Source organism: Carassius carassius, chromosome 5, assembly GCF_963082965.1.
Source record: "Carassius carassius chromosome 5, fCarCar2.1, whole genome shotgun sequence".
In the NCBI taxonomy this organism is placed as follows: Eukaryota; Metazoa; Chordata; class Actinopteri; order Cypriniformes; family Cyprinidae; genus Carassius; species Carassius carassius.
In genome coordinates, this window is record NC_081759.1 from 4,424,488 (window position 1) to 4,441,068 (window position 16,581).

The 16,581-nt window shown below is 36.9% G+C and overlaps 2 protein-coding genes across 2 annotated transcripts in view; both read right to left on the reverse strand.

Moving 5' to 3' along the window:
* Positions 1-5,120: 5,120 nt before the first annotated feature.
* On the reverse strand, positions 5,121-6,953 carry LOC132140168 (zinc finger BED domain-containing protein 5-like). The gene is made up of 2 exons (XM_059548981.1): positions 6,388-6,953; positions 5,121-6,306 (listed from the first exon to the last, which is right to left on the reverse strand). Exons 1-2 carry the CDS (start codon positions 6,951-6,953, stop codon positions 5,121-5,123), a joined length of 1,752 nt encoding a protein of 583 aa, XP_059404964.1.
* A 2,504-nt stretch (positions 6,954-9,457) lies between these two features.
* The window catches only part of LOC132140665 (cyclin-G-associated kinase-like), a 35,756-nt gene continuing 28,632 nt past the window's right edge, over positions 9,458-16,581 (reverse strand). The window contains exons 22-28 of the mRNA XM_059549533.1: positions 16,260-16,394; positions 15,911-16,051; positions 14,084-14,170; positions 13,745-14,005; positions 11,794-11,942; positions 11,542-11,718; positions 9,458-10,562 (exon numbers count right to left, since the gene is read on the reverse strand). Of these exons, the coding sequence (XP_059405516.1) occupies positions 10,461-10,562; positions 11,542-11,718; positions 11,794-11,942; positions 13,745-14,005; positions 14,084-14,170; positions 15,911-16,051; positions 16,260-16,394 (1,052 nt within the window). The 3' untranslated portion in view covers positions 9,458-10,460. The remainder of the gene's footprint in view (positions 10,563-11,541; positions 11,719-11,793; positions 11,943-13,744; positions 14,006-14,083; positions 14,171-15,910; positions 16,052-16,259; positions 16,395-16,581) is intronic.

The following is a 16,581-nucleotide window of genomic DNA, read 5'->3' on the forward strand; positions in this document are numbered from 1 at the left end:
CATTTTCTATTTCTCCTCTATGCCCCGCCTTTCTGAAATGGGTAGATTTTTACAAAGCTCATCGTTCTGAAAAGCAAAGCGAAGTGTGTTGTGATTGGCCGAATGCCTTAAGCATGTGACGGGAATGTTACACCCCTTAACACAATGTGATGGCATGTCCCGGTGCAACGAGGCAAAAACAATAAAACCCATTATAAACAAGGTATATGCTGCATCCAGTGGGGACAAGATTATGGTTATAATGATATATATTATGGTTATCATGATTTATACAGTCTTTTTTTATGTGTTGCATTGCGCCATGTAAACATAAAACCATGTCTTGCTTTTGTGATCAGAGAAACGACAAACAACAAGCACTACTCTACACTGTTCAGAACTCACATCTGAATCATCAGTGGAAAATTCTTTAAATATGAAAACCTACTTACAGACTGTGAGTCAGAACAGCCAGCATTGTAGTCTTTTCTCCCAGGATTAGGAAACAGTCCTCCATGAATTAATATTTGGTTTGAACTGTTCTGGAACAGTCTTGTAAATACAACTTAACCTCTGATTTCTAGTTGTATCCTCTTTTGAAAGGCAAAACAATGTAGTTTAGCTTTTAAAACTTAACACACAGGGTCTCCACAACATGGTGGTGGTGGCAGCAACAATACTACAGCGAGAATAAAAGTCATGTTTTCTTTCTTTACATGAACATTTTGGCGGTGTAATGCTATTTTCCCCACACAGTGACATAGACGTGGGGGCGTGCTTGAGGCATTTTAGGGGGGGTTTGGACGAGTCTTAACTTTTATAAAGAATATCTGTTTGGGTTTGAGACTTTAGTCTTTGCAACTTTAGGGATCTCATCTATTCACAAACAGCTTGTAACACTCCAAAGAGAAAGGAAAAATTGAAATAGCATCATATGACCCCTTTAATGCTGTCAGCTCCAGAAAACGATAAAATGTACCATAAGCATCAAGACTTTAAATAAAGAGAATCTGAAGTGATTAAATGATTACTGGCGGAATCGGTACTCTTCTTCTGATCTGCCAGTTTAAATTACCAATAAACCTGCAAACTCTCATTCAAGGTGGACATGTAACGTCATATAAGGAGAAAAGGATAAAGCATACTTAATTGGCTCTTGCACATATGGTCTATGTGCGAATTATTTAGAAACCATAATGAGAAACTTGATGAGAGTTACTGTGAATAAAATATGCTGAAAGATACAGATATATATGCATAATATGCTCTAATAAGAATAGCAGTTATCCGTGCATTTTTGGTCTGCAATACTTCATCTGAATATTTTATTGATATATGATCTCCATGAGCCATGACTTTGCACTGGTTAATAATTATACCTGAGAGTATATGTAGAGGCGGGACACTGGTGATCTCACTCTCTCTCACTCTATCTCAGGCAATCATGAGACTCGTAGTCTGTTTTCTTTCTCTGCTCACTCTTTTCGGTCCTGCAGAACGTGGGAATGTTTTAGTTTGGTTTACTGAGGGCAGTCACTGGATCAATCTGAAGATCGTGTTGGAAATGTTGATTGAAAGGGGACACGGTATCACGGTGCTGGTTCCGGATGCCTCTCTGGATGCCAACGTTCCCTTGGTTTACACGTTCCGATTATCTGTTGCTAATGTTGCTAATTCATTTATTTCAGGAATTCAACTCAAATTGCGAAACTCGTCTGGAGGAAGGTGGAAAAGCTCATAGCCCAAGTGGCTTGAAGTACAGTGTTAAGTTTCCACAGTCTGTGATGATTTGGTGTGCAATGTCATCTGCTGGTGTCGGTCCATTGTGTTTTTTGAAAAAAAAGTCACTGCACCTGTTTACCAAGAAATTTTGGAGCATTCCATGCTTCCTTCTGCTAACCAGCTTTTTTAAGATGCTGATTTCATTTTCCAGCAGGATTTGGCTCATGCCCACACTGCCAAAAGCACCAAAAGTTGGTTAAATGACCATGGTGTTGGCGTGCTTGACTGGCCAGCAAACTCACCAGACCTGAACCCCAGAGAGAATCTATGGGATATTGTCCAGAGGAAAATGAGAAACAAGAGACCAAACAATGCAGTTGAGCTGAAGGCCACTGTCAAAGAAACCTGGGCTTCCAGACCACTTCAGCAGTGCCACAAACTGATCACCTGCATGCCACACTGAATTGAGGCAGTAATTAAAGCAAAATGAGCCCCTACCAACTATTGAGAACATGTACAGTAGATGAAGATTCTTTCCAGAAGGCCAACAATTCACTAAAAATGACCTCTCTGAGGCCTCACATTGGGTCCCTGCGGGTCATAATACATGTCTTGTTAGTTACGTTTGTCCCATTCCCCAAATCATCCAGAAATGCAAATGCAAAAAAATGCAAATGTAGAATCAAACTCTTCGATGAAATAAAGACTGTGAGATATCAGTACTCACTTTGTTTTACACTTCCTCATTCCAGAATGACACACTTCCTATTGTGAGATGATGGGTAAAGCTGATATCTGGATAATCAGAATCTATTGGGATTTCGCGTTTCCACGGCCATTCCTGCCAAACTTCAAATACGTTGGAGGACTTCGCTCATCTGCCAAACCTTTACCCAAGGTGCAGCTGTCTTTTTTAACATGCTGTCAAATAAATAATTCATGATCTGAAATCATCTTCAAGACCAGTTATTTACAGTGGTGTCAGTGCTTAACAGGACTCTGGACTTTAGTCTAGATATCTTGATTGCTCTTTGTTCTCAATTGCACTACACACAGCATACACTGACATATGACAGTATGTGTCTTCATCTCTTCAGGTATAAGGAGAATGTTATGCGTTTGTCCAGGATTCATCATGACAGACCAGTAAAGCCTTTAGATGAGGCTGTGTTCTGGATTGAGTTCGTCATGCGCAATAAAGGCGCTAAACACCTGCGTGTCGAGGCCCATAACCTTACCTGGTACCAGTAGCACTGTCTGGATGTGTTCGCTTTTCTCATCACTATTCTGACTGTAGTCCTCTACGTCTTCTTTAAAATTTGCAAATTCTTCATAATGCGTTGCTGTTTTAGATCAAAGTGGAAAAGCAAAAAAGGAGTGATGAAGCTTTTGGAAAACCCCTTTTTTGCACTGAACATTATGTCTCTCCACCCACACCATGGGATGTCCATCCTGAGGTCCAGTAGCTGTTCTGTTATTAACCAAAGTCCCTTTAGGGCAAGTCATTTCACTCTGTAAAACACCTCTTGGGCATTTAAGTGCAGCTCCTATCTCTTTGAAAGGGGAAACGTTGAATTCTTTAAAACTGTTACGAATAAATTTCATATTTGAAATCACCAATGAAATCTGACAACAAATGTCTCATCACTGTTGTTTATTTTGCTCAAATCCTGGTAAAAAAAAAAGCTCATGCACATGCACAATCACTGTAGATCATGGATGTACCTCATCACCACATCCATCAACTTCAGATGGACTCTTATCTTACATTAATAATACAATCATTCTTAATCACAATAAGTCTTCCTTGTAAAAATTGATAGGTAAATATTGATAGCCTGAATGCACTGTAAGTCGCTTTGGATAAAAGCGTCTGCTAAATGCATAAAAGTAATTTTTTTTTATTTTACATTTGTTGATGTCACCCTGGCCTTGTTTACTTTTACTTTACTTTTTTACTTTTCTGGAATGATCTATATTGTGGAAAGCACTAATACATTTGAATGGAATTTAGTTTATAAATAAAACTTAAATATTTTGCTTATTAAAAATGTATGTCGTAGTCGTCGTAGCGTCAACGCGTGGCTGTCCCTAGCGATCGTTGTAAATCACTGCAACGGGACTTTTATTTTAAAGGCGTCCTGCGTCACTGACTGCGTGATTCAGTAGCTGACTTCACACATCGCCTTCGCCGCAGTGGACCATCAACAACCTAGCGAGCTCTTCGTGTGATCCTGTCAATTTTCCTTATATGATCGGTTAAAACACGAGATGATTAGAGAAGGTTTGGTGATCGAGAGATTTGCTGCGTGGTTGATGGTCCTAAAGCGAATTGTAGTTCATTTTAGTGCAGCAGTTAGAACGGTTAATTCATTCATACAAGTTTAGTTAAAAATCCTGTTTACTTTTTAAGCTGTATTGAGGGGATAACGTCGCGTTAGTATAATTTTGTAAAAGGCCAAGATTAAAGATAAATTATTTTGTATTTAAGATCAAGTCTTTAGAGCTTCGGAAAAGTCTCTAGTTTCATAATAAGAGTGTTGTGGTCAATGATGACGTCACAGACCTGCGCATTCTGACGCCACTGATGTGCGAAGCTGCTTGAAACTGAGACCACGATTATGCACTCGCGTACTGAACACGATTTACAATTTATGTTATACGATTGAACTAATCTACTTAAAATTTGCGTGCTGGTCAAAGTACTGAATACTGCAAAAACATAAGTGACCCTGAACCACAAAACCAGTGGGTAAGGGTCCATTTTTATTTTATTTTGGATTTCTACATCAGTGGTTCTCAAACTTTTTCAGGAGAAGGCCCCCTTGAGTAGGGTGAAACCTTTTGTGGCCCCCCAAAAGAAAACTCATGATGAAAACATCCTCAAACTGACAATTTTACTTACAAATTTTAGATTGTACCAAAAACAAATGAATTTGTACAATGCTGGAACAACAATTCTGTTTGTAGCCTTATGTCTCTGATGTTGAATATACAAAAATTGTTAAATTCTACATTTCATAAAATATAACAAATAGTTTTGACAGTTAACAATAATGTTGTCTGAAAAGTGCAACAAAATTTTTGAATACTGAACAGTAATTTATGATGTCCATATAGTAGAAGATACTGAAAAATTAATTTACGTATGATTGTAAAAAAGTGCATTAAACTTCTTACATTTTAATGTAGTAAATGACAGTGGCTCAAGTTTGGTTTGCAATTTGAACAGCAATCTGTTTTTTCGGCAATATTTTCAGATAATATTCATATTTTTAATATTTCAGAAACATTAAAAAAAATCTGCTCTACTTAAAGAAATAGTTTTTCAATATAGAAGACATACAATATTATACAAGTTTTACAATATAAAACAAATCTTGCATTGCAGACACATCAATTTAGTAACAGCTAGTAACTCAGTGGGAAGGGTGAGACTGTCTTTCTTTGCAGAGCTTATCAATTCTGGGTGTTATTGGGGACAGGCAAACTCTCAAGTCATCTTCCACATTAAGCCGTGCCCTGTATTTTGTCTTTATTGCCATCATGGCTGAGAAAGATGTCTCACAAAGGTATGTTGTTGGGAAAGGCAGCAATATTCTCATGGCCTGAAGAGCAACCTCCTTGTACTCCTTTTCAACTGTGGGCCAAAATTCTGCTGGGCCCTGCTGATTAAATTTCATCCTGAGAGTACGATCACTGGACAGTTCCAAAAGTTCATCTTCAGCCTTTCCACTGAGGCCACTGGCCATCACATCACAAGAAAAGGGATCTCGAACCCAGTCATATTTCTCCATGTCAATGTCTGTGAAGTAGCGACTGAAATGTTCATTCAGTGAGGTGAGGTGACTGGTAATGGTGTTGAGCATGAAGTCCACTGCCATGCAATTTGTATCCAAAAATTCAGATAGATTTGGAAACATGTCGGTGATGCCTCTTTGTAGTTTACGCACCCACAGGTCAATTTTTCTCCTGAATGCATTTATTTTGTCACTTGCCTCCAGTATTGTGGAATAACATCCCTGAATGGACAGATTCAGTCCATTGAGACTACTGAAAATGTCTGCAAGGTATGCTAGTTTTGCCATCCACTGTTGGTCAGAAAAAAACAGTTCTAGATCGGGTTTATGTTCTTTCAAAAAATCCTGAAGCTCACGTCTGAGTTCAAACACTCGCTCTAAAACCCTTCCACGTGAGAGCCACCGCACCTCTGAATGGAACAGTAGCCGATCATGAGCTGCTCCCATCTCTGTACATAGTTTTGCGAAGAGACGTGACTTCAGCGGTCTTGACTTCACGAAGTTGACAGCCGCTACTACTACTTCCAACACATCATGCAGCTCGGGTGCCATTAACTTCGATGCAAGTGCTTGACGATGAAGCATACAGTGAGTGGCTGCGATCTTTGGATTTATGGCTTGAATTCGGATGACAACTCCACTCTTGTGCCCAGTCATTGCTGCCGCACCATCAGTGCAAACAGACACGCATTTTTCCCAGCTCAGATTTTCTTCTACCATAAAAGTGTCCAACATTTTGAAAATTTCCTCACCTGTGGCTCTCCCCTCGAGTTCTTTTGAAAATAAAAAATCTTCCATAATTTTACTGTCCCATACATATCGAACGTACACTAATACCTGCGCAGCACTACTAACGTCAGTGCATTCATCAAGCTGAAGCGCGAACTGCTCACACGATCGTAATCTTTCGGTCAGTTGAGATTTTACATCAGAAGAGATGTCTTTGATCCGCCTGCTTACTGTATCGTTGGACAGCGGTATGGATTTAATCTTATTCGCGGCCTCCTCCCCGACCATCACTCGGCACATATCCACTGCTGCTGGAAGTATTAATTCCTCTCCGATTGTGTGAGGCTTTTTACATTTGGCTATTCGCAGGGCTGCAAGATACGATGCTTGCTGTGCTTTCTCAGGTATTGTCGTGATGTTAGTCAGTCGTACCTTTTGCTTGACGTATTCTTCTTTCTTTCTCTGAAAAAATTCCTTACTTTTATTTGCATGCTCCGGATGAATTGTTGTGAGATGTCGGTTGAGTTTATATGGTTTCAGTGCTTCAACGGATAAAATCTTCAAGCACAGTGTGCACTGTGGTCTGCCGTCACTATGTTCCATAAAGCCATATTTTATGTACGAGTCGTCAAATTTACGCAGTTTCGTTTTTTTCACGCTGGGCTCTTCTGTTGTGACCTTTTCAGCTGAGACACTGCATCCTCTATCTAAAAACTTGTCCATTTTAAATAGTCATGGCATTTATCGGCGTGTTCATGTCGTTGTGTTCACTAGTACCTCAACGGTTTGGTGACGTTTCAGCGTAATGTGCTGTGTATAATTGATATTATTTTTACAATATTTTTTTTTTCCATAGTTCACATAGGACAATCCTAACTTGCGTACAGGTAAAATAATTTTTAAAAATAATTTCATATTCTAGAATTTCTTTGCGGCCCCCCTAGCGCCATCTAGTGGCCCCCAGTTTGAGAACCGCTGTTCTACATCACCTGAAAGCCGAATAAATAAGCTTTCAATTGATTAATGGTTTGTTGGGATAGCTCAGTATTTGGTACAACTATTTGAATATCTGGAATCCGAGGGTGCCAAAAAATCTAAATATAGACAAAATCGCCTTTAAAGTTAGTAAATCCAAATTAAGTTCTTAGCTATGCATATTACTAATCAAAAATTAAGTTTTGATATATTTACGGGAGGGAATTTACAAGATATCTTAATGGAACATGATCTTTACTCTAAGGAATACTTCGCTTTTTTTTTTTAAACCAGGCTCATTGTCCAACTCTCGAGTTAAACAGTTGAGTTTTACCGTTTTTTAAATTCATTCAGCCGATTTCCGTGTCTGGCGGCAGCACTTTTAGCTTAGCATAGATCATTGAATCTTAATTAGACCGTTAGCATCTCGCTCAAAAATGTCCAAAGAGTTTCTATATTCTTCCTAATTTAAAATTTTACAGTAGTTACATCGTGTACTTAGACTGACGGAAAATCAAAAGTTGCGATTTTCTAGGCTGCACTGTAAGTCGCTTTGGATAAAAGCGTCTGCTAAATGCATAAATGTAATTTTTTTTTATTTTACATTTGTTGATGTCACCCTGGCCTTGTTTACTTTTACTTTACTTTTTTACTTTTCTGGATCTATATTGTGGAAAGCACTAATACATTTGAATGGAATTTAGTTTATAAATAAAACTTAAATATTTTGCTTATTAAAAATGTATGTCGTAGTCGTCGTAGCGTCAACGCGTGGCTGTCCCTAGCGATCGTTGTAAACTCACTGCAACGGGACTTTTATTTTAAAGGCGTCCTGCGTCACTGACTGCGTGATTCAGTAGCTGACTTCACACATCGCCTTCGCCGCAGTGGACCATCAACAACCTAGCGAGCTCTTCGTGTGATCCTGTCAATTTTCCTTATATGATCGGTTAAAACACGAGATGATTAGAGAAGGTTTGGTGATCGAGAGATTTGCTGCGTGGTTGATGGTCCTAAAGCGAATTGTAGTTCATTTTAGTGCAGCAGTTAGAACGGTTAATTCATTCATACAAGTTTAGTTAAAAATCCTGTTTACTTTTTAAGCTGTATTGAGGGGATAACGTCGCGTTAGTATAATTTTGTAAAAGGCCAAGATTAAAGATAAATTATTTTGTATTTAAGATCAAGTCTTTAGAGCTTCGGAAAAGTCTCTAGTTTCATAATAAGAGTTTTAGCACTTTTAGCTTAGCATAGATCATTGAATCTTAATTAGACCGTTAGCATCTCGCTCAAAAATGTCCAAAGAGTTTCTATATTCTTCCTAATTTAAAATTTTACAGTAGTTACATCGTGTACTTAGACTGACGGAAAATCAAAAGTTGCGATTTTCTAGGCTGAACTATACTCTCATTCTGGCGTAATAATGAAGGAAATTTGCTGCCTTTTCAGGCACTGCGTGATATCAATGCGCCTGCTGAACGGCAGCAAAGTTCCTTCATTATTATGGCAGAATTTTCTTACATTAATTATGCTTATTAATTTTTAAGCATTATCATTAGGTGACACTTTTTTAACATGGCACTAAAATGCTAATGAATAATAAAAGAGAGTGAGAGAGAGAGAGCCAAAACAAAAAAGACAGTCTAAACCCAAACCATGATTATGGTTTATTGGTCAAAATTTGACAAAGAAAATATGACAAAAATATGTTTTAAGACTGTGGTGTTATGATTTTGTTCTCCACTGCAGGGGACAGCTGGTGAGAAGTTCTTCAAAGGAAAGCTGAGTGGGCAAAAAATGTAAAATGTGTCTTATTAAAAGAGATTCACGCTCCACCAAAATGCGGCAGCATTGTTCATTTCTTGGGGAAGCTACGTATATATTCACAGAATAAGGACATTTATTTATAGACTAAATGAAGTCATTCATTTCAATCAGAGCACATTCAACATATTCACTAATTATGCAACCAATTTAGATTTTGAACACAAATGGCAGTTTGAAACATTTATGATCACTTATGATTTTGGTGGAGGGTGAATAAGCAAAAAACGTTTCCAAAATCTCTCAAAACACTGAACCAGCCACTCAGTCCCTTTAACTGGAAATGTGTTTGCTCAGTAACACAGATGAAGGATTTGGTTTTGTTTAGTCAGACCGCATCGCCTCCAAGCATCATACATCAATAATCGCAGATATACAGCAGGTTACAGAACTCGACTCGCCAGGTCTTTATCAATCAGCATTGTCCCGGTGCGATCTTTCTAGTGTCATTATTAAGAGTTTATGGAAACATACAAAATAAAAAAACTGTGGAAAATAGGGTAATGATACAAAAAAAAAAAAAAAAAGTACATTCCAGCAATAATCTTAAAAAGCACATTCATATTAGCAGATGCTTTGGAATGATTTTAGTTTTGCAAAACGCTTAGCTCGTTTTTTTCAATCGTTAACAATACATTTGTTCTTTTAGTCCTTTTTGTATCTATCAATTAGCCATGTACAGCTTTCAGAACAATAAATAAGACAGACATTTCTGATTGGTCCTTGAGGGGAAAAAAAATATGGAAAGCTAACACCTTTTCTTGATGTTAAGTTTGTTTTCAGTCACTGAAATACCCTTTGGACTGCAGAAATTGAGCCCTGAACCCACATATACACAAACACACCTTCCCACAAGGAGAATTAACACTAGAGATCAGTGAAAACATGACAAAACTGAAGTGAGGGGGATGAAAAGCCTTCACGTCATAGAGCACAGAAGACAAAAACCTTTAGCCCCTGCTTTAGCTTCATATGAACGTTATCCAGCCTCACACACACACACACACACACGATTCAAGTGATTATTTACATCAGTAAGTGACAAGCCACACTGATTGAGAAACAAAAAGTGAAAACAATAGTGTGATGCATAGAATGACATGGAAAAGTTCAGCGATAATCGTTTCGCCTTTCATCTCAGAAACCATCTGGTTTGGAGCTCTTCTGAAGTGTGAGACACAGACTCTAGTCTCAGGTGTTGGTTTGTGTGCGCTTGGGTTTTAATCATCTACAAATGCCAAAAGGATGCTAGCATGTTCCCCTTTTGAAGGAGGAGAGATCCAGCGGCACAGGTTTCACTCAGAGTTCAGGAAGAGATTAGACTGTTCCTCAAGCAGAAAGTCTCTGATTGATCGGTCTCACTGTCAGACTCTCTCAGAGCAGTGTGTCTGTAGGGGGCTGCTGCTCCTGGCAGACGCTCACGGAGCATGCTCAGAACAGGGCTTTGGCTCCTTGATTCTCAAACTCGGACCAGGCATCGCTCAGCTCCATGAAGATCATTTTAGCATACTGCTCATACGGCTGACCTGTAGCCTGGAAGACCAGAAAAACAGATTATTACTTCATTCTTTAGCACTGAATTAAACTCAAAATTAAATCAGATATGACTCTGTTTATTTTCTTAATAATCCATATACATACATATGGATTGTTGTTATATATTGTTATATGGAAGTTTTTTTTTAAATTTTTTTTTTATACAAAACATATATATATATTCTTGAAAAAAGAAAAAAAACCTCCCCAAAATTCTCATGTTTGAAATGAAAAGAAACAATAAATAATTAAAATAATAATAATAAAAGGTACAAATTAACGTCAATAAAAACAAAAATAACCAAATACATAATAAACAAATACCTAAACAAATAAATGTATCCATACATACAATAAACTTGATTAATATTAATTAATATTTGTATTACTGGTAATAAACAGTTCCATATTTATTTATACATTGTTTTGATTAATTAATATATTGTTCAATCAATATATATATATATATATATAAAATATATAAAAAGTAAACATTTGCTTGAATAAAACATCCCCCCAAATGCTCAAGTCTGAGAAAACATAATTTAAAAATAATTAAATATTAAACATCAAATAATTAATAGAAACAAAAATGAACAAATAAATACTTAATAAACATAATTACACAAATAAATATATACAATAAACATTATTTAAATTGATTGGATTGCGTTAGACTGTGGTATTACATCACTTTCACTTTTTTCCCCCCACTTTCATTATTGATTACAATGATTTTCTCCACCTGCATAGCCTTAAGTTGTCAGCAAAAAAAAAAAAAAAAAAAAAAAAAATTGAGGCCAAGTTTTTACATTTTTAAGAAAAATAATAATTATTTCTTTTGAATAATGTGCAATGACAAATTGTACAATAAAACTTAAGGGTCAATTTCCATGTTGACTTTAGAAAATATTGATTTATTGGTTACAAAACGGTTTATTCAAGTTGTAAATATGTGAATCTAAATCTTTCATACCTTGTCTGGGTGCACAACAAGCACAGCCTTCCTGTAGACCCTCTTCACCTGGTCAGGTGTGACCAGATCTGCCATGTTGACGGGTCTCCAGCGGGTCTCTCCCTCCCACAGGACCGTGTGCAGCGTGGAGAGCAGCGCTCTGATGTTCCTTTCCTTCCCCTCGATCCAATCTAAGATCTAGCATTGGAACCTTCATCATCATCCAGCCCAAAACACATTTATATGCAAACAAGTTTTGCTAACCAGTCGTACCTGAAGTTTGAGAGGGTCCATGTCTTTAGACAGCTCCTGCTTCCTCATCTCAGCAATAGTTCTGGGCATCTTCTTGTCAGGTTTGGAGCCAAAACCCTGTGTTGATAACAGATCCTCAAAGTCATCCTGTTTCACTTTGGGCTTTGGACCTAAAGGACACACAAAAAACAATATAGCACAAATAAAAACACATTTATGACTGAGATGTGTTAAAGGGATAGTTCACCCAAAAATAAAAATTCTGTCACCATTCACTCCCTCTTAAACTGATCCAAACCTGTATGAGTTTCTTTTTTCTCTTAAACATAAAATATATTTAGCAGAATATTGTTGAAGTGCCCCATTATGGATTTTTGAAAAGTACCCGTCATGTAGTGTGTAACACAGCTCTAAGTGAATGAAAACATCTGAAAGTGCACTGTGTATAAAGTTATTGTCTCTTAAAAGAAAGAGTCCATTCTGAATCATTGAAACGAGTCATTTTTAAAACGAATCCCTTTCATGTTGACATCAACATGAAACATTAGCATATTGAGCCCATTTTGGAGCAGTAAAAATAGCGGTTTCCATGGTAACGGCTGTAAACAAAGCAGCACTGCATCTGCTTTATCAGGCATTACAGGCAAGATGAAATAAAAATGAAACCAATCACACCAATCACCACAGATTAGCGTCACGCTAAGGAGGGGTTTAGAAAAATGAATCGTTGAGTGAATCATTTGGAAGTTGTTGAGCAAATGAGGTATAAATAAATGCATATTATAAGACAATGAAAGTGTTTTTTGACATTGAATGCATGTCAACCTGTTGTTGGGGACTCCCAAAACCAAAATATGATTATTTCATAACCCATGATAGGTCACGTGAACTAAATGGCTGACGGTAGCCACTGACTTTCATAGTATGGAAAAAATACTATGTGAATAGGCTGCCATCAACTCTTTGTTTACCAACAATCTTCATATTATCTCCTTTTGTGTTCAACAGAAGCTCATATACCATATTTTCCGGACTATAAGTCGAACTTTTTTTCATAGTTTGGCTGGTCCTGCGACTCATAGTCAGGTGCGACTTATTTATCAAAATTAATTTAACATGAACCGAGAGAAATGAACCAAGATAAAACATTACCGTCTACCGCCCTCTCGCGGCTGTAGACTGTAATGTTTCTCTTGGTTCTTGGTTCTAAATAAATGCGACTTATATATGTTTTTTTCCTCATCATGATGTATTTTTGGACTGATGCGACTTATACTCAGGTGCGACTTATAGTCCGAAAAATAGGGTAGGTTTGGAACAACTTGATGGTTTCCCAAAAATGTTATCCCTTTAATGAATGAGAAATAATATTTTTATTAGAGATAATTATTTTATCCATGAGAGGCTGACTTAATCTTGATCAGAAATATACTATTTTAAAGCTTTAATACTGACAGTAAGATATCTGAACCAGTGGTGTTCCAAAATAATTACTACAAGCAAGCAGCAACAAATTTAAGATTACATCTATATTTGATTTGCTTTTTAGAAGTGATCTTATTTTTGGATCATTAGTCGTCTAAGCTCAGTAAACGCTGCAGGTGTCATAATGGACACGGACACAGAGATGTTTCAAATTTAACAGATTACTCAATAAATAAAACCCTCACACATCGTCTTTTCAAGTCATTTCAGGTTGGATTTTGATGTGACAAAGCGGTGGACGAGGTGTTTACTTGCTTTTTAATTTATCCCATTAACACCATTATTTGCTCATTCAGATTCACATGCTAGATAACAAGAGGTGGGATTTATGGGGTGAAAAGTGTGAAAGGCCAATCATAGCGCAATGGAGGCAGTGCCTCCTTTCACAGCATATTAAATGTTTTTTTTTTGTTGCTACTTTACTGAAACATGTATAGATAGTTGCTTTTTTTCATGCATATTCATTCTGAAACTGGTAAAAGCATACCGAAGCCTGGCCCACGGATCCCCCTCTCTTCTCGTCCACCAATCACACTGAAACTAGGATTGTAGTTTGGTTTAGCCGGTTGGGAAGCAGGTTTGGAGGGCTGGGTTTGCGGTCTAGGCGCTGAGTTTGGAGGCATCCAGGGTTTACTGGGGCCAGAGGAGGGCCGAGGAGTCTGCTGCCACTGCTGACCTGAGTTCTTAGGGATTCCTGCAGACGACGCCGTTTTCAAACCTGAGCCAGAGAAAGCAGCACTGGACGAACCTAAACACAAATCAGAATTAGTGTGTTTTGTTATATGTGCGATATATGAGAAAGCAGATTTTACACAGTAAAACATACCAGGTAGTGTTGAGGCCAGATTGCCCAGGTCTGCGAAGGGGTCAAAGCTTTGAGATTTGGCCTTGGAGAAAGATGAGACTCCTGAGGCTGCACAAACACAAAGTCAATGGTTTAAATGCTTTATAGGCTGCCACAACTGGTTTAAGAGCACTCTAATGATTAAACTGAAATCTGATTTGCTAGTAAACATAGGAAGTGCTTGATTGTATGACCAACATTAGCATTTTACAATTATGTATCAGTTGGTAACGTTAGGTAACAACATTTCTTAACAAGAACTAACAATAAACAAAAGCATCTTTTAATCTTAGCCTCAATCTCAAAAATATATATAGTTTTTAAATAAACTTCAAAGTAATATAAAAAAATATTTCAGCTGGTTGCCAAGGAGACATTTCCCATTTTATCTTATGTACTAAAATAGCTCAAATAAAAATCAAATAAAAATTAATGAAAACTATACAGAAGTAAAACTAATTTAAATGAAAACAGAAAAAATAAAAACAACCAATTAAAAATATTAACTATAACTCTCTTAATGATACATAACTAAACGCTGTGAACAAACATGGACATTTAATAAATTACTGTTAATAAACTAGAAATTAAGGTGGCACTTTTTTTGCAGATACTTCTTATAGTAATAATAGTAAATTATGCTATATAATAGTAAATAGCAACTTAATAGTCAAATGTAAATAGTGAATTAAAAGCAAATAACTTTGGATGCACAATATTAGTTTTCTGCCAATATCAAATGTGCCGATATGATAAACTTATTTTCCAGATGCTGATACTGCTATACAGTATTGTTTCAAAACAACACCAAGTCTCTTTTGTGCAGAGATTGTAAACAATTTTTTTTAATAATGAGAGTACATTGAAAGCTTTAAAAAACTAAAAAAAAAAACAAACCTATAAAAACAAAAACAAATCACTGCGTTTTTTTCCTGACAGATGCACTGGTACATTTTCGGCCAATTCCAATAACTCTTATGATATTATGCATCCCTACAAATAACCCTAAACCAAACCCTGATCCTATACTAAGTACATGCTGTTAATTAATATTACTCCATTATAAATTCTACATTTACATTGCATCAAGGAAACCTTCAAATAAAGTACAATCAAAATATACACCTCCATATATATATATATATATATATATACAGTACAGACCAAAAGTTTGGAAACACCTTCTCATTCAAAGAGTTTTCTTTATTTTCATGACTATGAAAATTGTAGGGTCACACTGAAGGGATCAAGGGCTATTTGACCAAGAAGGAGAGTGATGGGGTGCTCCGCCAGATGACCTGGCCTCCACAGTCACCGGACCTGAACCCAATCGAGAAGGTTTAGGGGTGAGCTGGACCACAGACAGAAGGCAAAAGGGCGAACAAGTGCTATGCATCTCTCAGGGAACTCCTTCAAGACTGTTGGAAGACCATTTCAGGTGACTACCTCTTGAAGCTCATCAAGAGAATGCCAAGAGTGTGCAAAGCAGTAATCAAAGCAAAAGGTGGCTACTTTGAAGAACCTACAATATGACATATTTTCAGTTGTTTCACACTTTTTTGTTATGTATATAATTCCATATATAATTCCACATGTGTTAATTCATAGTTTTGATGCCTTCAGTGTGAATCTACAATTTTCATAGTCATGAAAATAAAGAAAACTCTTTGAATGAGAAGGTGTGTCCAAACGTTTGGTCTGTACTGTATATGATAACAAATTGGACCTTATTATAAAGTATTACCAATTTAACCAAGTGTCTGTTTTGACTGATTTAAGGTGTGGTTATCTGAATGACCGATTGATTACCACTCATAGTGGGTTTGCTGGCAGCAGTGGTCATATTAATAGTTGTGCTGGTTCCTCCTGTGGTCCAGTTTTCCCAGCCTCCTAAAAGATCAGGCTGACTCGCTGACGATGTCATCTTAGGAGTCTCGCTTGCTAACTTATCTGACAAAACATTTCAAACACATATTTCAGAGGTAAACTAATGTTTACTTATCTTTAAAATAATAATAATGACATAAATTGACAATACATTAACTAACTGAAAAAAAATTGTGTCTTTTTAAATACTAAGACAATAAACAACTATACTGAATAACATGGTATAGTATTCCAATGTTTTGATTTAGAAGTATATGGGAGCAGAACTCACTGAGGTTGAAGAGGCTAGAGTTGGATGCAGGAGCTGGAGCTTTGAAGCCACTACTCGCACCGTCTGACCCCAGGAGGTCACCAAACAGATCGGAGCCTGAAGACGCTGACCCCACACCGAAGGGGTCAAAGAAGTCTACAGAAAGAAAAATCAGTGCAATTTAGACTGACTGAAAACACATTCATAAAATATTAAATTAAATTAATTAATTAGAACACTGGGGAAACGTCAAAGAACATGTCCGGGTGATATTTTCATAAAAATATCCAAAAGAAAAAACAAAAACATGATATTTATTTAAATTATATTTGCATTATTTGGT

Excerpts from the sequence above, each read along its gene's own strand:
- LOC132140168 (XM_059548981.1), bottom strand. The coding sequence starts at position 6,953 with ATGGACAAGTTTTTAGATAGAGGATGCAGTGTCTCAGCTGAAAAGGTC. Across the intron at positions 6,307-6,387 it reads AGATTACGATCGTGTGAGCA|TAAAATTATGGAAGATTTTT; the intron begins GTTCGCGCTTCA and ends TGTATGGGACAG.